This window comes from Rhinolophus hipposideros, assembly GCF_964194185.1.
Source record: "Rhinolophus hipposideros genome assembly, chromosome: 11".
NCBI classification, from domain to species: domain Eukaryota; kingdom Metazoa; phylum Chordata; class Mammalia; order Chiroptera; family Rhinolophidae; genus Rhinolophus; species Rhinolophus hipposideros.
In genome coordinates this window covers 18717039-18738963 of record NC_138057.1, presented here as the reverse complement: position 1 = coordinate 18738963, position 21925 = coordinate 18717039, and the positions used below count along the sequence as shown (strand labels likewise).

At 36.4% G+C, this 21925-nt stretch overlaps 1 protein-coding gene across 3 annotated transcripts in view; it reads left to right on the top strand.

Annotated features, from left to right (window-relative positions):
- Positions 1-21925, top strand: part of FOCAD (focadhesin) — a 282277-nt gene that overhangs the window by 62006 nt on the left and 198346 nt on the right. For all 3 annotated transcript variants that reach the window (XR_013994507.1, XM_081067235.1, XM_081067234.1), the window contains exons 6-8: positions 3480-3581; positions 8720-8924; positions 16861-17067. Coding sequence is in view for 2 of the 3 variants with exons in the window: in XM_081067235.1 (XP_080923361.1) it covers positions 3480-3581; positions 8720-8924; positions 16861-17067 (514 nt within the window). In the remaining variant the exon portion in view is untranslated. The remainder of the gene's footprint in view (positions 1-3479; positions 3582-8719; positions 8925-16860; positions 17068-21925) is intronic.

Sequence of the window (21925 nt, the reverse complement as noted above, 5' to 3'; positions counted from 1 at the left end):
ATAGCAGGTTTGGAGATAATTGAAATTTTCCAGGCATCACCCAGATTTTGTTTTCATGTTCTTTTGTACCACATTATTTCTTTTTTTGATCAACAGTGCTTCTAATGAAGAACGCAGTTGATTTGTTTAAATTGTGCATCCTTCATTTATGTGACCATTCCTAGTTGTATGTACTTGAAAGAAGTGGGAGGGCTAACAAGCAGTGACTGAGAGGAAGAAAGAAAACTCTTAAATAATCCATAAATTTAATAATCAATCCTTGAATGCATCAAGAATGAACTATACTTAGCCTTATGACATTTTAGGTGCTCGAGTTATATTTTAAATAGGAAAATAACTCTTTTTTATCATACCTACATTAGTATGTACATTATTTAATGCTGTTTATTTATTTTGGAACATGATTCTGTATTTTTCAAAGGCATAATTTTGCATATGTTTTCCATTTTAATTCTTCTAGTGTCTGCTGTATTTGTTATTCTTGTATACCTAATGTTAATATTTGATGACTATATTTCCATAAGAAGCTTAAAATTTTGGGCATGATTGATTGATTGACTGCTTTTGGTTCAGTGTAAAGAAGGGTGAAGGTAGAATCATAGTCTTTTTTAATAACTTGGGGCTAGTACCACGTTTTAATCAGTTTTGTGCCTTTAGTAGTGCTTGTCATTTTACCTAGTGCAGGGGTTCTTAACCAGGGCACTTTTGCCCCCCTCCCCCCCCACCCGGGGACATTTGGTAATTCTGGAGACATTTTTTATTGACACATCTAGGGTGAATGCTATGAGCATCCAGTGCTAATAGTAGAGGTGAGGAATGCTGCTAGTAGTGCATTGGATAACCCCCACAACAAAACATTATCTCGTCCCAAATGTCAGGAGTGCCCAGACTGAGAAACCCTCACACACGGCAGTTGCACAATTAGAAAATGCATCGATTCTATTACTTAAGCATAAGGCTTTATGTATTTTATGTGTATTTACATACCAATTTAATGATTCGTAAGGGAAAATTTAGCTCTTTGCTTCATTATGCTTAAAGTATTAAAACAATTTTGACAATTATAATTGAGTTTAGGTTGGTTGTACTCAGTTGAAATAGTATAATATTAGTAATCAAATGTTAATTAACAGTAAGATTCAATGTTCTTATTTTGGACTTCCCTTCTACCTTAAGGTTTTCAGTTTCTTGGAATCAATATATGTTCCCTATAATATTTCCACTTGGATCTGACGTAATCAGTTCTCTAGAAAAGTTAATTATGTAGATGTCTAAATTAGTAATTAATCTGATAATCCTTGTCCTACTATCTCATCTACTCTACTTAATCTCATCTTTAGAATTTAAGTCTGAGATACTAGATAGAATTTGCTGAATCCAATAGCTAGCAAAACAGGACTTTAGCTTCAAGCAAAAAGCTAGTGGTTCCCACCATCCCAGTGAAGTAGAAGCTGAATTATAATAGAGTTGTTTGCCATATATGCATCATTTCAGAACCTACTTTAAAATTACTATCACTTATATTTGTTGACCTGATTTAATTTGGACAAAGCTGTTTTAAAAAACGGGGATAGATCCTTAACATTCCTGGGGGTGAGGAGTGGGAAGGGGTAAGGGATGACTTATAAGGGAAGAGTACTGAAAAACACGTCAGTGCCTTATGATCATACAAAAACTATGTGGTAACGTTTTAGATTTTCTTCTTAAATCATCATAAATGCCGCCACTTGCTGGAGGATTAATAGATGGTCATATCAGATACTGCTCATTTCAATATGGTGCTTATCAGAAGAATAACCCATAGGTAAAATAATTGCAATTGCTGTTCTGTTCCTTTCATTCATGTTTTCTTGAACATGACCTACTGAGCTCTCAATCTAAGAAGTTCAGCTGATGTGACATACCTGAGAGGCATTTAGGATTTGTAACGTGTTGCTTATGTCTGTGGCAACCAGAGTAGAAACAAATTCTAAATAGGTTCAACTGCCAAAGAGTTTGGAATTTGGACATGTGATATTGATATGGTTTTTGAGTTTTGGCATAAAAACAATTGCTTGGAGTGATCCCTTAACAATGGAAGAAATCTGGTCAGGAATAGGCTGTGCCTTAGCAAACTGGAGAAATCACTAGCCTGTGCCAGTGTGTGAAGTTAGCGCATGGTAGATTAGGTGAGGTTGAGGAGAAAATAAAGAGATGCCCATACAATACCAGAAACTGTAGCAGTGTCATGAAGGTGTTTAACCTGAGTGTTTCAATGTGGTGGATCGGCCATACTTTCTGTTTAATAGCGAAAACAAAAATTAGAAAAATTTCAAACTCCTAACAACCTAACCTTTCCCTTCTGTGGTGTTTTACTTGTAGTGGTTCTCAATCCTGGCAACATGTTAGAAGTACTAGAAGAGTTTTTCAAAAATGACTGACTCCTGGGCTCCACTCCTAGCAACCTCAATAGAATGGAGACTCAGACATTGGTATTTTTTAAAGAGCGCCACACAGGAATCTAACTTGCATCCGGGCTGAGGTGCACTGCTGTATATCAGTGCCTCAGAATTGTCTGGAGGGCTTCGTATTAAGTCTGGGCTGAGGCATGACAATTTATTTACATTTCTGACAAGTTCCCAGGGAATGCTGATATTGCTGGTAAGGTGATCACACTTTGAGAACTTAGAAGGCAGTCTTAAAAAATCCTTTGTGTGTAACTGGTCTGCTTTTTTTTTTTTTTTTTTTTTTTAATCATTGCTAGTGATATATTGTTGGGTTAAAAGTTAAGATTAAAGAATAGCATTATGTATATGATTCCTTTTATAATTAAAAGACGGATACTTCTGTATAGTTTGAATTTTTTTTTTTATTTACAACGAGCATTTTAACTGATTTTTTTCAAAAATTTTTGGAGGAAAAAGCCACATCCATAATAACTAAAAACTTTGTATAATGCTTCATAATTTAAAAATCTGATGAATTTATAGTTTTTAACAGACTTTTTGAACTATTTAAAATGACTTGTGTTTGTGCTTTTTTATTTTTCTGAGAAGAATGGGGGTAATTGGGAAAGAGAGAGAGGGATAGTGCTTACCAGTTGGGGCAATGGACAGAAAATGGAACCTTCCAAGTTTTGAAAGAGAGCAGCAGGAGGAAGAGGTGGCCCATGACTTCCGGGCATGGAAGAATCAAGAGGATGGATATGAGAGAGCTACTGGATTCAGGATCTTGGTCAGTCAACGAGCAATTAAGTGGCAGTGCAGAGTCCATTCTGAAATTTGGGTCTCTGAGACTCAGGGTTTGTTCTCTTTTCTGCAAAACACTTAGACAAAAGGGGAAAAAAAATTGGTTCTAATGAACCAACTCTGCAACAAATGTAGCAAATGGTATCCTGGTAAAAAGTCTGTAGGTGGTATTGGCTTTTTTTGCTGTTATGTTTGGATATTGAGAATGTGTCGTCCCGAAATGAGTTTCCAATGTGACTTACTGTTTTTCAGAAATCATCCTCAGCCTTTGATCACTGTGCTTGAACATAGACCTGATTGCTGGCCAGTACTTTTGCAGCAGTTGACGTCTTTTTTCCAGCAATGCCCTGAAAGGTAATGTAAAATAAAATACGTGAGAGAGATAGAATCGTATATGCTAATTTTAGAGTTCTGTCTTGTCTTTTCTTTTTTTAAGCTGCTTTGACTATGGTGTTTTCTCCTGAAGGAAAGAAGTGTCTTAGTGCGGGATATAGTTTTATATATATATTTTAAGACTAAGAACAAAAACCTTATCAGATTTATTGATTGTTGAAATATTGAATATGAGCAAAGCTATTATTAAATAAGTTAAGCATTAGTTAGTTAGGAAAGTTGATTAGAAGTGTTCAGGAAACTATTATACAATACATTTACAAGATAGTTTCTTCCCCGGGGAAATCGATTAGTGAGTTAAACTCTTCCTATTAGAAACCTGCCAGTTGGCATCAAGTAATACTGCCAGCTGGGACCAGATAGCCACCATAGTACAGTTATTTTAGCTTTACTGACACCTCCTGGTGGTCCGCAAAGCCATCCCCTCTCTTCTGTCCTTACTACCATGGTACTGGCCATCGTCTCTTGGCTTGCCACCTGTGCCTAACTGACATCTCTGCCTCCAATCTTGTCCTGCTCAAGTCCATTCTCTAAACATGCCTCAGAGTGATATATCATGAGAGCAAATCTTATTATCACTCTTTTGCTTAAATCGCCACAACTGTAGTTTTCAAACTTGCAACATACGGGCTGAGCACAGGGAATGCCTTTCCCATGCCCTTCAGCTTTGTTTTTTGTAGAACATACAGGTTGATACGATATCTATAGAAGCTTTCTATTGGAAAAAAGGAGTTTTGTTTCTGAAATAGTTGGCAAATCCCTGGGCTACAGGATGAAATCTAGTATGTCACACTAGGCTGTGTGTATGATACGGTTCTACCCGTTTCACCAGTTTCAGCTTCTGTTTATCTCACAATTTATGAATTGTGAATTCAGCAATAAACTGACTTGCTTTTGGTTCCCTTCCCTCTGTTGCTTTTGCTTATAGGTACACACCTTACTCTCTTGAGTCTTACCCCAATTTTTTCTGACTAATTTCTCTATTTTAAATCCCTGCTTAGGCATTTTCTTTACTAGGAAGTCTTTGCTTATGGTAGGCTGGATTAGGTGTCTTTTTTATATACTCCCACGATAACTTCAGTTGTGATTTCTAATGTCATTGTTTATGACACTGTCTTATAATTACTCTCCTCTATGAAACCTGAAGGCAGGGACTCGATCTCATTGTTCTTTGTATTCATAATGCCTGGCACATTTCTGGGTGCTCTATACATGTTGGATTTATGTGAGCCCCACAGATTGGTGGGGCCCAGGCAATGGGTAGCAGTACCGTCATGCAAGGTCATAGGATACCATTGTCCCCGGGCAATCCTGTACCTGAGTTACATTTACCACACCAGCTACACTCACATTATTTTGCTCTTGAAGATCTTACAGTGTCCTATAGGTACAGGTTCTCAGAATGCCGTTTGAGCCCACAACTTCAATTTTAGAAGTTATGGAATCTTTAGGCGGGATATACTGCTACAGGGATTTTAAAGAGATATAGAGAACCTTGTAAGCATCTTCCAGTGAGAAAATTTACGTAGCATTTGAATGAATGGCTCAGAACAAACATCATTCCCCTCTTCTCCCACCTAGGATTACATTTTCAAAGGTAAGATATTAATATTTACTAAATAAGTCTTCCACTATGTCAGAAACCCAAAATAACAAATTTACAAACACATTTGTTTAATTAAATAGGATACTTTATAAAAGATGTTGCTGCTGATGTGCCAAATTTGTCATTAAGCTTGTTAAGAATATCTCTCTTTTCCAAAGCTTCAGTTGGTTGACAAGTAATTAATTTAGCTTTTGGCTATTTTCATTTCAAAGGAGTATTATGTTGCAATTTGGAAGTAGTTATTCTGATGAAATTTGTCCAGATATTCATAAAGAAAAAATTATTAATTGACTTGACTGTATTTATTGATAAACTTTTATTGACTTACTCCTTTCACTTAAATTCTTAGGTGTTAGAGTATGTTCTCTAGAGCCTTTTGGAGGTTCTAAATTATATTTATTTGCAAAGAATAATTTCAGTTGCCTCATTTCTGCTTTTGCACTATAAGATTACTCTTTCCAGGATGAAATTGGTAATTCTGGTTGCATTTTTTACCAGACTATTAGTTTCCTGAGATTTAATTTTAGAGTAAGTTAATTTAGTAATTTCAAAGTTGTTGTTTAGAAGATAATGAAGAAAGGCTGGTAATTTAATGAGAATATAAATAGTGATTCACAACTATGCGAAGGAGGAAAAATGTTGTGAAGATAGCTTGTATTCTAGGTCTTTCTGTGTTAGGAATTATTGATCAGACTAGTGTTTACATTCATTTTTGATAGTGTGTAGCTGTCCTGAAGTGACTATATTTCATACAGGTTTTTTGGGGGTCATTATTGAATAATTAAATTCTGCATTCACTTATAGGAAGCCTGTGATATGAAGACTTCACTTTCAGGGAACTGAGAATTGTGTAACTTGACAGTGATATCATCATCTTTAGATGTGGAAACTCTAAGGTTGGGTAGTGTAACACATACTGTTTTAGTTGAGGGGAACAAAGGAGAACAAATTAAATGACTTGCTCAAGGACACGTGATTAGTTAGCGGTGGAGGCGGGCCTACAGCCTTAATTCTTTGCCTCTCGTTCCAGGTTTTCTCCCACTACCTCTCTCTCAGTGGTGAACAAAAATGTGAAGGATGCGTATGTAGATATATTCACACTTGGTTGCGTTTTTAAACATTCTTAATCACTTTGGGATTTCAGATTATCTGTTTTATTATTTTCCTTTTCTTCTTAGGCCTTGTCAGCTAATACCCAACAGAAATGATAGTTAATCATCAGATACCACCTAGGAAATGCAGTATCTAAAATTGGGGCCGATTAAGCCAAGGAGATTTTAAAATAGTATATTGTTCTTAATGAAGTTCAGCATTATGCTCCTGATGTCAAATAATAACAGCATCTTGGAAATGTATTTCTTTATATGAACCTTGCACTTCACCTTCAGCATCTCAGAGTAGGAGACAACTGATAAACTATTCATGGATGTTTTTTTGACACCTGGGTAGTGTTTATTTTTGGGGGAATACATTATTGGAGAGAGACAGGGAAACAATGTTTCTTACATCTCTTTTCTAACTTATGCTTCATATTCTAACCCCTACATATATCATTCACTTGCTTGATATATGAAGCTTTCGTTTGTTTCCTAAAGTGGATGGTGTGGTAAAAGATATATCTTTCAATAATAATTATGAACTCAAAAGTCCTCCTTTTGTTTTTTTTTAATAGATTGTGTAGGTATTTGTTGTGCTCATGAGAAAAAATAATTCCTATAGATTTTGAGCTCCATCACAGCAAAGATTTAATCTATTTTTGTTTCTTGGTTTATTTCTAGCACATAGAAGGGTGAATGGTGTACTATAGGTACTCAGTACATATTGCCAAGTGAATAAATGAATAAATGTTTTCAGATTTGGTAACTTAAATTTTTATTAATGTTAATGGTGTTTTTAAATCACATTGCTGTGGAATATACAGTATAAAATTATGTAGTTAAGCATAATTCAAATGCCATTTCCTCCATGAAGTATTGCACTTACACGTTTGTTTTTTAGTGAATTTCACTTTCTATTCTCTAGTCCAGGAACAGAATTGATTGCCCCTTAAAGATAGATGATGCCTCATTCATTTTCGTTATCTAATAATTTCTTATGTTTAATAAATATGAAAAAGTAAACTAAAATTATGATATTTAATTGATGCATGTTAATTGTAAAACCACTTTATAAATTAGTTTAACTGAATCACTTAATTTAATGATTGAGCATCTCTTTGAAGGCCTAGTGTGTAGCATTGCTATTGATGATACAGAAGTAAACAGAAATCCATGGTCCATGCCCTCATGTGGATTAGAGTCTGGCAAGGGAGAGAGATGTTAACACCAACACTAAAGTCATTGTCTTGTGGAAGCACGTATTGTGCCTGTGACCTAGGCTAGGTGTCAGGGAAGGCCCTCAGGAAGTCATTTAGAGGAGAGCACTGAAAGAAGATCAAAATTAGGCAGAGGAAAGAGCAAGAAAGGGAGAAAAGGGAAACTATTACAGGTAGACAGAACAGCAAGTGAGGAAAAAGCCCAGATGACTGAAGATCTGAAACAACTCTAGTGTTGTTAAGTGGAGAACGCAGAAGAGCAAGAAATGCGGCTGGAAAGATAAGCAGTGGCCAAATTATGGATGGTTTGTGAATTGGGCTAAATATTTTATCTTAAGGGTAAACTCTCTTAGGCTTATTAATGACATGATCACATTTTTATATCTGAAAGGTCATTCTGGCGTTTTACTAACTTTGGACTTGGGGTGATTGGGATATATTGAAATCTAAATAGATATGAAAGATTTGTAAGCTCTGCTTCCTTTGATTGCGAAGGACTCACTCAAAGGGGAGGGACTTGGCAAATTACTTCGCCTCTCCCTGCCTTAGTTGCTGCGTAATGGGATAGAATATATACATACATATATAATGTATATGTATATATATATTTACTTCATAGGGTTGTGGTGAGGATCAAGTGACTTTAAAGGCATAAAGTGCAGTTAATTGCACACCTTGTTAACAAGTTGACAAGTAAATGTTAATTGTTATCATCTTCTTGGGATGTCTACATGGACTTTTTTTACATAGAACCTCATCTACAGAGTTTTTCCAAAAATGCATGCCTGTTTCCTACTCCGGGAGAATGGTTGCTGACATCTGTAATTCCACAAATGGTCTCCGATGATTTGGATGTTCATCAAGGACTGATCCTAGCACTGCAGATGCCCTTCTGGTGTGCAGGTTGAGAGAGAGAGAGAGAGAGAGACTCTTAGTCCTGGCCATCAGGCTTATGGTCTCCGAGGGCTGAGTCATTTTCCCCGGTGTACAGAGAACTGTTTGGTGTAGGTCTAAGTAGGTCACGGTGGCATAGAAGAATCTTGAAAAAAAGTTACACTTGGTGGTATCATAGTTTATGATGGGTCATGAACTATAAGTTGATATTTGACACTTACCTACTTGGTACTCTGTTTAACTCAGTGACTGGCTACTGTATTTCATGACTGTATTTCATTGCAGGTCAGAAATTTCATGTATCCAGATAATGGCACCATTTTTGTGGTATCTGTATTGTGAACCATCCCAGTTACAAGAATATGCTAAACTCCGACTAGCCCTGCTAAAAGTCTTACTTCAACCCCGGCCTCTTTGCGACAAAGAACAACCATCAATATTGGAACAACATATCCTTCAATTGTGCTGTGACATGGTCCCATGTTTGCAGGTAAGGTCTCTCATCCTCGTTCACTAATATAACATCAGCAAGTCTCAATCATTACTGTTATACGTAAAGTAGAACCTCTGGCCTGGCAAACTCAGACATAATCCTGGCTCCACAAATGCTTGCAGGCTTTCGGAGAGGATGAAGGAACCAAATTAGGACTTAACATTAATATATGCAATGTTAACTAAATTCATAGAAATAGAAATCAGTGTAGTCCATTAGGATTAGTAAGAATGAAAGCGTTCCTTTGTTTAAGAGACTTTCTCAGGAAAAATAATTTTGAGTTGAATTTCTCCTCATGCAAGACACTGAGAGAGTTAAAAAAAAAAAAAAAAAGACCTCTTTGTGTAAATTAGAAAAAGGTGTGTCTCAGGGCAGATATGGCCCTGGGGATGCAGGCCTTGACCAGCTGTGTGCTGGCGAGATTCCAGTTTCCACATGTCCCCTTACAACATGTGTGGTGACCCTGATGGATCCCGCCCTTGAGAAGCCCACAGCCTAGTAAGGGAGTTAACACGAGTATATAAATTTTCATAATTCAAAGTCGATGGATGAAAGATATTTAACAGAGATATGGATAAAATGCTGAGGTTGTTCAAGGGAGAGATAAATTTGAGCTAATGTCTCTATCACTGTAGACTTTTTTTAAAAACCCAGTTGCCCGTAGATTGTGAATTGAATGTAGTGATTCATTAATCAAGCCGTCCCATCCCATGATCGAGGTTTGCCCTTTGCCTAGAATCTGAGCACCATGCTGCTTCGCTGATGGAGGGAATCTGTGAATATTTTTCAAAGTGATCACTTGAGGTCACAGATGACCTGTTTTAAGTTTGAGTTAGCAAGGAATGACTAGAGTGAATCTTTCCTTTGTGACTTATAAATTGGCTTGCCTGTAATCAAGGCAGAGAAAAGCTGATGAAAATGAATTCTCCTGTGGCTTTTCCAAAGTTTTGTTTTGTGTGGGTAATAAAACAATGCTTAGGCAGAACATCTTGAACGAGGGTACACTTTTTCACACCTTGCTTGCATTAGTATGTTCTCTGCTCTTTGGGAGATGTTTGTCTTCATTTTTGTGAACCTGTATTGACAAGCCTAAATACTTCTTGAAGTGAGCTCTGTGAAGTATTTCTGGGAATCTGTGGTTTAATATAGTTTAGATATGCATTATTTGGAACTATTGGAACTAGTGACATAAACACATTTCATCACTTAAATCAACTTTGTTATAGGTTGGTACAAAAGTCATTGCAGTTTAAAAGGTTACAATTAATTGCAAAAACCACAATTATTTTTGCACTAACCCAATAGAATGAAGAATCTGAGAGTTGGGAGGGATCTTAGCAGCAATGTAATCCATTTTCCCACTGATTACAGGTATTCCTTATACTCTTTAGACAACTACCCCATGACAAATGAAATATTTTAGTGATATGAAACATGCTATTTTGCAACCTTTTGTTTTTTTAGCGAGTACTTCTTATAATTGACCTGCATTTTCCTAAAACTTTACCTGTTAATCTCCGATTGATTCTTCCCAAAACCAATCAAAACAAGCTTTTTAAAAAGCCCATCTACATCCTATCTTGTGTTGTTTCTTTATCTCTTCCTTTCCTTCCTCCCCTTCCTCCCTCCTTTCTTTCCTTCTTCAATGTCTTTACTTCTCCACATAAAATGGTTTCCAGACTTTTCACTGTCCTTTGCTAGGATTTCTCTCGTTTATTGGTGCTCAGATTGTGTTACTATGAAATGTTCTTCTTCCTGCTGAATGCAGTACTGTAGATGTGATCTATAATGAGTACTTGAATAGCATCATATTAATCCAAGAGAAATTTTTTTAGAAATAGCCATGCCACCCTATTGATCTATGATGAAATGGTGGTCAGTGGGATTCCAATTTCTTTTCATGACAATTGCCCTTCAATTTTATATTTGTGGAATTATCGTTTTTTTTGGACTTACCTGTCTTAAACTTGAGTCCCTATAGTTCTTTCCTTTTAATTGTGACTCTTGTCATCACACATATTATCCATTTCACATGATCTGTTTCTACATAAAGTTAGAACATTACTTCAAAAGTGTTCTTGTGTTGCACATGGAATATTTTCCAAGATAGACCATATGCCACAAAACAAGTCTTGATAAATTTAAGAAAATTGAACTCATACCAATTGTCTTCTCTGACCACAGTGCTATGAAATTAGAAATGAACTACAGGAAAAAAACTGGAAGACTCACCAATTCATGGAGGCTGAATAACATGTTACTAAATAATGAATGGGTCAACCAGGAGATCAAGGAAGAAATCAAAAGATATCTCAAGACAAACGAAAATGAAAACACGACAACCCAAAATCTATGGGATGCCGCGAAAGCAGTCCTAAGAGGAAAATTCATAGCATTGCAGGCCTACCTAAAGAAATAAGAAACATCACTAATCAACAGTTTATCTTCACACTTAAGGGATCTGGAAAAAGAACAGCAAAATAAGCCCAAAGGGAGTACAAAGAAGGAGATAATAAAGATCAGAGAGGAAATAAATGAAATAGAAACCAGAAAAACAATACAAAAGATCAATGAATCCAACAGTTAGTTCTTAGAGAAGATAAACAAAATTGACAAATCTTTAGCCAGACTCATTTAAAAAAAGACAGAGGACCCAAATTAATAAAATCAGAAATGAAAGAGAAGTGACAACAGACACTGCAGAAATACAAAAAATTTTAAGAAATTACTATGAGCAACTATATGCCAACAAATTTGACAATCTGGAAGAAATGGACAATTTTCTAGAGGCGTACAACCTTCCACGGCTAACTCAAGAAAAAACAGAAAACCTGAATAGACTGATTACCACCAGGGAAATTGAATCAGTAATCAACAATCTCCCAACAAACAAAAGCCCTGGCTTTACAAGTGAATTTTACAAAACATTCGAAAAAGAATTATCACCTATTCTCCTCAAGCTCTTCCAAAAAATCCAGAAGGAGGGAAGACTCCCAATCACTTTTTACGAAGTCACTATCACCCTGATCCCAAAATCAGACAAAGACACCACAAAAAAAGAAAACTACAGGCCAATATCTCTAATGAATAGAGATGCAAAAATCCTCAACAAAATACTAGCTAACAGAATTCAGCAATACATTAAAAAGATCATACACCATGATCAAGTGCGATTCATCCCTGGTATGCAAGGGTGGTTCAACATGCTTAAATCAATTAATGTGATACACCACATTAGCAAAATGGAAAATAAAAATCACATGATCATATCAATAGATGCAGAAAAAGCATTTGATAAAATCCAACAGCCATTTATGATAAAAACCCTTGAGAAAGTGGGAATAGAGGGATCATATCTCAACATAATAAAGGCCATGTATGATAAACCCACAGCTAACATCATACTCGATGGGGAAAAGCTAAAACCATTCCCCTTAAGATCAGGAACAAGGCAAGGTTACCCACTTTCTCCACTTCTATTCAACATAGTGCTGGAAGTTCTAACCACAGCAATCAGACAAGAAAAAGAAATAAAAGACATCCAAATCGATAAGGAGGAAGTAAAATTGTCATTATATGCAGATACATGATAGTATATATAGAGAACCCTAAAGACTCCACCAAAAAGCTATTAGAGCTGATAGATGAATTTAGTAAAGTAGTAGGATACAAAATTAATATTCAGAAATCAGTGGCATTTGTATATACCAATAATAAAACATCAGAAGTAGAAATTAAAAAAAAAACAATCCCGTTTACAATTGCTCCAAAGACTATAAATACCTGGGAATAAATTTAACCAAAGAAGTAAAAGATCTGTACTCAGAAAATTATAAGACACTGAAGAAGGAAAGGAAAGAAGATACAAATAGATGGGAACACATACTATGTTCATGGATAGGAAGAATTAATATAGTTAAAATGTTCATACTGCCTAAGGCAATATACATATTCAACGCAATTTCTATCAAAGTACCAATGACGTTTGTCACGGAAATAGAACATATAATCCTAAAATTTATATGGGACTATAAAAGACACCAGATAGCCTCAGCAGTCTTGAGAAATAAGAACAAAGTGGGAGGTATAACAATACCTGAAATCAAATTATACTACAAGGCTACAGTTATCAAAACAGCACGGTACTGGCATCAAAACAGACACATAGATCAATGGAACAGAATAGAGAATCCAGAAATAAATCCATGCCTATATGGCCATTTAATCTATGACAATGGAAGCAAGAATGTACAGTGGGATAAAGACAGTCTATTCAATAAATGGTGCTGGGAAACCTGGACAGACACATGCAAAACAATGAAGCTGGACCACCTCCTTACACCATAAACAAAAATAAATTCAAAATGGCTTAAAGACTTAAAATGTAAGATCTGAAACCATAAAATTCCTAGAAGAAAATATAGGAAGAAACTTCATAGGCATTACCTGGAGTAAGATTTTTACTGATATATCCCCTCATGCGAGGGAAGTAACAGAAAAAATAAACATGTGGGATTACATCAAACTAAAAAGGTTTTTCACAGCAAAGGAAACCATCAATAAAACAAAAAGGGATTCTACTGAATGGGGAAAAGATATTTGCCAATGACATATCTGATAAGGGGTTAATATCACAAATTTATAAAAAACTCAATTCCAAAAAAATAAACAACCCAATTAAAAAGTGGGCAGAGGACATGAAGAGGCATTTTCCTAAAAAGGACATACAGACGGCAAACGGACATATGAAGAAATGCTCAACCTCACTAACCATCAGAGAAATGCAAATAAAAACCACAATGAAATACCACCTCACCCCAGTCAAAATGGCTATCATCAATAAATCAACAAACAACAAGTGGTGGCGCAGATGTGGAGAAAACGGAACACTTGTGCACTGTTGGTGGGATTGCAGATTGGTGCAGCCACTATGGAAAACAGTATGGAGGTATCTCAAAAATCTGAAAATGGAACTACCTTATGACCCAGCAATTCCACTCCCAGGTATCTATCTGGAGAAATCCAAAACTCCAATTCAAAAATCTTTATGCACTCCTATGTTTATTGCCGCACTATACACAATAGCCAAGACGTGGAAAGAACCGAAATGCCCATCGGTAGAGCACTGGATTAAGAAACTGTGGTACATTTATACAGTGGAGTATTATGCATCCATAAAGAAGAAAGAAATCTTACATTTGCAACAACATGGATGGACCTGGAGAACATTATGTTAAGTGAAATAAGTCAGACAGAGAAAGACAAATACCATATGATCTCACTTATATGTTGAATCTAAAGAAAAGAATAAGTGAATGAACTAATCAGGAACAGTTTTGGAGACATAGAGCTAAAACTGAGGGTTGCTGGATGGGAGGGGTAGGTGGGGATAAGGGGGAAGGTGAGGGGATTAGAAAACAGGCAGTAACCACAAGATGGCCACGGGGTTTTGAAAATTAATTTGGGGAATGTAATCAATAATGTTGTAAAGATTTTGTAGGGTATCCGATGGATACATGTCCCATTTGGGAGACCACCTCAGGGATGATGTAGATGCCTGATCACTGCACTGTACACCTATAGCTGAACAATAATGAATGCCAACAACAACAATTATATATATGTGTGTGTGTGTGTGTGTGTGTGTGTGTGTGTGTGTATACATATATATATATATATATATATATACACATATGTATGTATATACTTACAAGAAGCGGAGTACAGCATCAGGAATAGAGACAGTGGAAATGTAATGGCTCTGTGCGATGTCAGAGGGATAGTGGATGAGGGAGGGGGGGTTCACACAGTGTGAAGGATATAAATGATAAATGTCTAAGTATTACTTTGTCTTGTGCCCCTGAGACTAATAAAAATAGGCATAGTATGCTAATAGACATTTTCCACAGGAGACATACCAATGACCAACAAGTATATGAAAAGTATCACTAAACATCAGGAAATGTAAAGAAAACCATAATGAGATATCATCTCACAGCAGTTAGGATGACCACCATCAAAAATAAAGAAGCAAAAATATTACAAGTGTTGGCAAAGATGTGGAGATATTGGAAACTTGTGCACTGGTTGTGAAAATGTAAAATGGTGCAGCTGCCATGGAAAACAGTATGGAGGTTCCCCCCAAAATTAAAAATAGAACTACCTTATGATTCAGCTACCCTACCTCTGTGTATTTATTCAAAAGAATTGAAATCAGGATCTTTGAGAGAGATTTGCACTCCCATGTTTATTGTAGCATTACGCACAGTAGCTAAGATGAGAAAGCAACCTAAATGTCCTTTAGTGGATGAATGGACAAAGAAAATGTGGCATATATATACAATGGAATATTACCCAGCCTTAAAAAAGAAGGAAATCCTATCATGCAGCAAAGATACGATTCATTCATATCATGGATGAATCTGGAGGACATTATGCTAAGTCAGTCATAGAAGAACAAATACTGCATGATTCCACTTGCATGAGGTATCCAAAGTAGTCACACTCATAGAAACAGAAAGCAAACGGTGGTTAACAGGAACTGGGGTTCAGGGGAAGGAGGATATTGCTTTTCAATTTGTGTAAAATTTCAGTTATGCAAGATAAAAAAGTTCTAGCGATCTGCTGTACAACATTGTACTTATAGTTAAGAGGATAGATCTCATGTTATGCTTTTTTTTAACCACAATAAAAACCCCACTCGAATGAATAATTAAATTGGGTGTGTTCAGATAACAGAATTTTACACGTTGCTCCACAGTAATGAAAATAAATGGATAATTGCTTAAAAAAAGTGTTCTTGTTAAGAATTTTGGTAATGTTAAAGATTAGAGAGCTTTGTCTCTCAAAAAATATTTTTTTTTTATTATGGACAATTTTGAACATGCACAAATGAATGCACTTAAGGAAATATATTGTCAAATAAATAAGACGCTTTACTTTGTTTTAAATCCCTTTTCTTGGTGGCCTTTTGCCTTTCTCACTGTATATTTGCAGAAGAGCAAAATAATTTAACTACTGAACTGTTCACATTTATTTTTTATAACTTTGTATTTTCTTCTATTTCCCTCTCCCCCTTGATGTTTTAATATCTTTTTTTCTCTTGTTTTCCTAGGGATTAATTTTTGTTTCTGTGTATAATTTAAAGTCATTTCGGGTTACTATGGTGGTAACGACTGGTGAAAGGTACAGCTGGTCAACTGTAGGCTTTCCTCTTGATGAATTTAACAGACACAGGGCTTCTGATTGAAGCAGATGGTTCATTGTTTGTAATCTCTGGGAAGTGCCAGTGTGTCTGCTAGCAGGACCATATCCTTTATACCAACTCCAGAATTTATATTAGAACAGCTGGGTTTGAATTGAATTGGGATTTTTTAAGAGCACCCATGTCCTTCCTATTTAATGCATTAGCCTGTTGAGAAGATACCCTACCATTAGAATGTGGTCTTTCGTTAACATCTGCAAAGTGTGGAAATGATGCTCTCAGTGAAGATTTTCTGAGCAAACACCTTACAGATGAAGGATTTAGTAATGCATTAGAATAACATGCTAACTCTCTTCAGTACTTTCCAATTGTAGAATGGAGGGTTCGTCTGGAGAACTCAAAACTGACTTTAATTTCCTTCAACATGTTGGCACTGTCATGTCATTTGTCTTAAGAATTCTGCACTCAGAGAAGTTAGAAAAATAAATGAAACGATTTGGTGCCAGACAGCAGTAATAAAAACAGTAACAAATTGTATTTTGTTTAGTCGCAAAAGCTAAAACGCAGTTGAATAGTTTAACCCTCTGAGTTATGTACGTTTCTTCTTCTCCTTAAGGCTTAATAGGTTTAGAGAAAGATGTTTTATTGTTAAAGCTTCTTGTGTAGCTTAAAATTATTCTTTGGATTGTATATTATTGTAATATCATATAATGGCTTTTTTAAAAACAGATGAAAGATTTGGTACAGACAACAGAAGCGATGCTGTTTATCGAGGAAGTATATTTAAGCCTTTTGCGTCATCCCGTTTTCTGGAAAATTCAGCTTACCCAGCTGACCCTTCAGCTGCTGTGTGTGTGTGAAGTCAGCTTGAAGATAACTGGGGAATGTTCATCTTTAATTCACCTTTTAGAGCTCAGTGTTGAACTTCTGAAGGAGGTAAGGATAGCAAGAAATTTTAATGTTTTCGTTATCACATAAGTGGGTCTTTCAGTTGTTGGGTGGGTGTACTCTTTTACTTTATCATATCAAAGGTGTTTTGATCTAATACAATTAGCGCATACTAATGTACAATTACGACTAATATCATTTATTGTAAAAATGAATCAGTAACTACTCTTTGGAGCATCAGTTAAGGATCTACCACTGTGGCATTATTTTTCATTTATTCATGTAGAATTCAAATAAGGAACATTTATTATATGCCAGACCCCATAAAATACATAGATGACAAGGTCACATTCTGTGACCTCAAGGGACTTACAGAAATGCAAATAAATAATTTTAGTACAATAAGGTACATGGTTCTATAGGAGTATGTTTAAAGTGCAAAGGGAGTACAATTAAGATGAGTAGGGCATGAGTTCAGATCTGAGGACGTCTGAATAGGAGGTCGGGACAAACCAGAGGTTGGGAAAGCATTACAGCTGCAGGAACAGTGTTTGCCCAGACACAGAGACATGAGAGAGCATGGCCTGTTCAGAAAACAAAAAGGTGTTGAGTATTGTTGAAAGATGAAGGTGCAGGAGATAAGACCCAGACTTGAGTTGACATTTTATCTTCTAGGTAATGACATGCTATTGAAGACCTTTTAGTAGCGAGGTGCCCTGATATTTTGTACGTGGAAGATCATTCTGATGGGGAATGGAGGAGGGTTTGGAGCAGGGAACACTAACAGGGCAGGAAGTGAGGAGGGATGTCTTAGTCTGCTAGGGATTTCTTAGTCGGCTAGGGCTGCCATAACAACTACCACAGACTGAGTGGCTTAAACAAGAGAAGTTTAGTTCTCACAGTTCTGGAGACGAGGAAGTCCAAGATCTGGGTGGCGGCTGATTTGATCCCTAGCAAGGGCTATCTTTCTGACTTGTAGACTGGTGCCGTCTTGCTGTGTCCTCACCTGGTGGAGAGAGAGCAAGAGTGAGCTCTCTATTGTTTCTTCTTGTAATGACACTGGTACTACTGGAATAGCGCTCTCACTGTTATGATCTCATTTAACTTTTATTCTTTACTCCACAACAGTCCTATTGGCAGTTAGGGCTCCAACATGTGAATTTGGGGTTGGGAGGATACAGTTTAGTGCATAGCATGGGGCTAATTGGGAAAACGAGAAAGGGAAAAGAGAACTATAGGAGATGCAATCGATAGGGCTTTGTGGTTGAATAGCTGGTCAAGGAGTGGGTCCTTGGTAAAGTTTCAGCTTCCCATTTGCGGTATCTGGATAGTGCCATTCATTTGAGAAAGGGTAACTGATATTAGAAGGAAGAAGATAAATTTGGGTTGACATATGCTTGGTTTAAGTTATGTATGGATCATAAACAGTTGGCTCTATGGTTTTAAAATTCAGGTTAGAAGCCTAGGCTAAAGGCACAGATTTGTAGACATTTACTTTGGGGGAGGAGGTTTAACCATGGGATTGCGTGACAGGGCTTGTGATGGAATTCTGGGGGCTGTTGCTATTTGGAGTATACTGATAAACAGAAGTCTGTGAAAGTATAGCTAGAAGAATTGTATGGCAAGTAGAAGAGACAGATGACATGAAAATCAAGAGAAGGAATATCTAAAAAAGGGTAACAGTCAACAGTGTCATGGAGCGAGATTTAAAGTAAGAGATTGAAAATACTCTTAGGATACAGCAAGTAGTTTATTGTTCACATTAGATGAAGTGGTTTCAATGGAGTGATGGTGGTAGGAACCAAACTGGATTAAGGGAGTGAATGGCAGGTGAGGAAATGGAGAGAGTGAATGTATTTTGGTGAAAGATGAGAGCTGATGAAGGCTCAAGTAAGTCATTTGTCAGTTGTCAATCTTGTGATCAGAATGGTTTCACTTGTGCAGGGACTCCATAAATAATATTATGATTTTTTGTAGTATTATGTAATGATACCTTATATATATGGTATATATTATCTATTTATAATAGTAATATACATTAATAATGTGTAACATAGTAATATGTATCTTATATATTGTATAGTATTTATTATGTATTTTATAAATATTCATAATATTATAAAATAATATCAACCCCCTTCAGATTATATATAATTATACCTATTAGGTATACAATAGATCATATATATAATATGTAATATTATATGGATAATATGTAGAAAAATAGATGATATATATGATATACAATATATAGATAATATGTAGGAAATTATAGACAGATAATACTTTATGAATAAATATTAGATCGAGAATATCACATAGCTAAATTACCGAGAGTTGTGTGTTTTAACTGTATCTCATATTGTTCCTTTGTGCTGTAGTGGATTCATGTGTGTAGTAGACATAATTATCGAATATAATTTTATAATTAGTCGCTTTATTGTATACCTCCCCCATACACATTTAGCGTATGTTTATTAAGCAGCTTTCTATGGAAAACACTTTGCTACAGCAATTATGTGAAAATAGACAAGGTTTGTGAAGCTTACATTCCAGTCAAATGGTTCAAACTAGTGTGCATAAAAATCACTAGGTAGAGTTCATTAAAACGCAAATGCCTGAGGCCTATCCCTAGCTATATTGAATTAGGAAGGCTGGGTGGGGCTTAAGCCTCTGCATTTTAAACTAGCATCCTCAGATGATTTTCCTAATTTTCTTTTTCTTTTTTTGCTTACTCTAGTAAGCATCACACAGATCAAGAAACTGAACTTTTCTAGTCACCACAAAAATTTTCCACAAGCCCAGTCCTAATCACAATCTCCTCTACGCCGACCTTGATAGAAATACCTTTTTTACACTTAAAAATAGTTTTGTCACCTAGATGTATTTTCTTACACATCATAATATAGTTTTGGTGTGTGCGTGTGTGACCTTTTGGGTATCTCTTAAACTAAAGGTGGTCCGCTCCCATCCCTCCCTCACTGTTTTTCTTCCTTGCAGTATGTGTATTGAAAAACCTGGCTTGAGTGAGCCTTAGACTTTTCTATGGATTGCTTCCTCAAGGGGCACTTTACCATGTTTCTCTAACTCCTAAGGAATTAATGGAAGTAGGCATTGGGCATCAACAGCTTCTAACATCACAAAAAGAAGTGCAACACATAGTATGTGCTTCTTTTTATTTCATTTTATTTTTTTTAGTTTCAGGTGTACAAAACAACATAGTGATTAGCCATTGATATACCTCACAAAGTGATAATCCCAATAAATCTAGTACTCATCTGACACCATACATAGTTGTTATAATATTATTGACTATATTCCCTATGCTGTACTTTATATCCCCGTACGTTATGTGCTTCTTGATGAAACAACACACCACTCCCTGTAGTCTTGGAAACAAACAAAACAAAACAAAACAATCCTGAATCTGATCAAGCCCCTATTGTCTGATTGGCCCAGCTGGCATCAGTCAGCTGTGACCAGGGGACAGGGCGGCAGCAAAGGACAGGACCCTGGAGACAGTGTGAGCTGGGCTGCCATCTCTGTTGTGTCTGCAGCAGATACTTACCTCCAATGTAGCTTTTTTTATACCTTGTTTTCACTTAAAAAAGAAAACAAACGTTTCCATGCTATCTAGTTCACAACGGCACCCCTAGGCCCATCAGTACCTGGTACATACGCATAGGTCATGCTCAGTGATATCTTTCTTTGGAATCGAGGACAAAAGGTGTGGACTCCAGGGGTTTGTTGTCAAGATTCCTGTGACATCTGTGGCCTGGTGTAAAGGCATTTCCTCCTTTTTAAAATATTTTACTTCCTTTCTCCAAGCAGGCTCTGAATTAGCCTGGGTTTGCCTAAAAGTAGAGCCTGTTTCCCTAAAGGCAAAAGCACAAAACAAAGGCTTATGCAACAGGAGTTCATTTTCAAGTGTGATCCCAGCAAGTAGGTGGGAGAGGGACAGAATGGAAATACTGAAGATGGGAGAGGCATTACACATGTTATCAAGTTGGCCACTGCTATAAGCAACCAGTTGTTCCACCCCACAGAACATTCTGAGAAGCCTTATGAAATGTCTCAGAACCCTCCAGAAGAATCCAGAATAAAGGGGGACGGATTTATCCTTGGGCTTCTCTTGCCAATTCATTAAGCTTTGGCCTATGGGGCTTTATCTTCCCTGTATTTCTGGGTCCCTCACTGGTGTGAGGCAAGAAGCAAGAGTTACCACAGATACAGCTGTAGTATTTTAAGTGGCACCCAAGATGGGCAACACAAGCTTTTATTAAAAGATCTCATGGAAGGTACCATTCTTTGGTGTCCATTAAAAATCATCTTGTAACCTCTCAGAAGTGTAAGCAATTTACAATTATCCTCTATCATTACTTTTCCTTATTTTTGGTGCCTTGAATCTTCAGTTCTTTTCCTCACCCTGTCTTCTGAACAGGTCAGTCTTGTTCATACCTTTAAGTGCCATCCTCTTAAAATGCTTCCAGACCATTTCAGAAGCCTGAAAATCTACTTTATGGCTGTTTCAGTGACAGCGTGTGTGAAAAAGGCTGTTTCAGTGATAGCATAGTAATACTTTTGTCTCTCATCTCTTGGTAGCTAGTAAATTTGAAGTTTAAATGACCTTGCTGGTTTTCTTTTTATTGTCCTCAAATAGGTAACGGTTGCTTCATGGTTCTCAGCAGTATTTAAAAAATAGTGAACATACATAAGCTGCAAAGACACAAATGAAACTATATTCCATTCAAATAAATTCACAAATTAATTTTCCTCTTTGGCTGTTTTTTTTTTTTAAATTAAATTTATTGGGGTGACAATTGTTAGTAAATTTACATAGATTTCAGGTGTACAATTCTGTATTACATCGTCTATAAATCCCACTGTATGTTCACCACCCATAGTC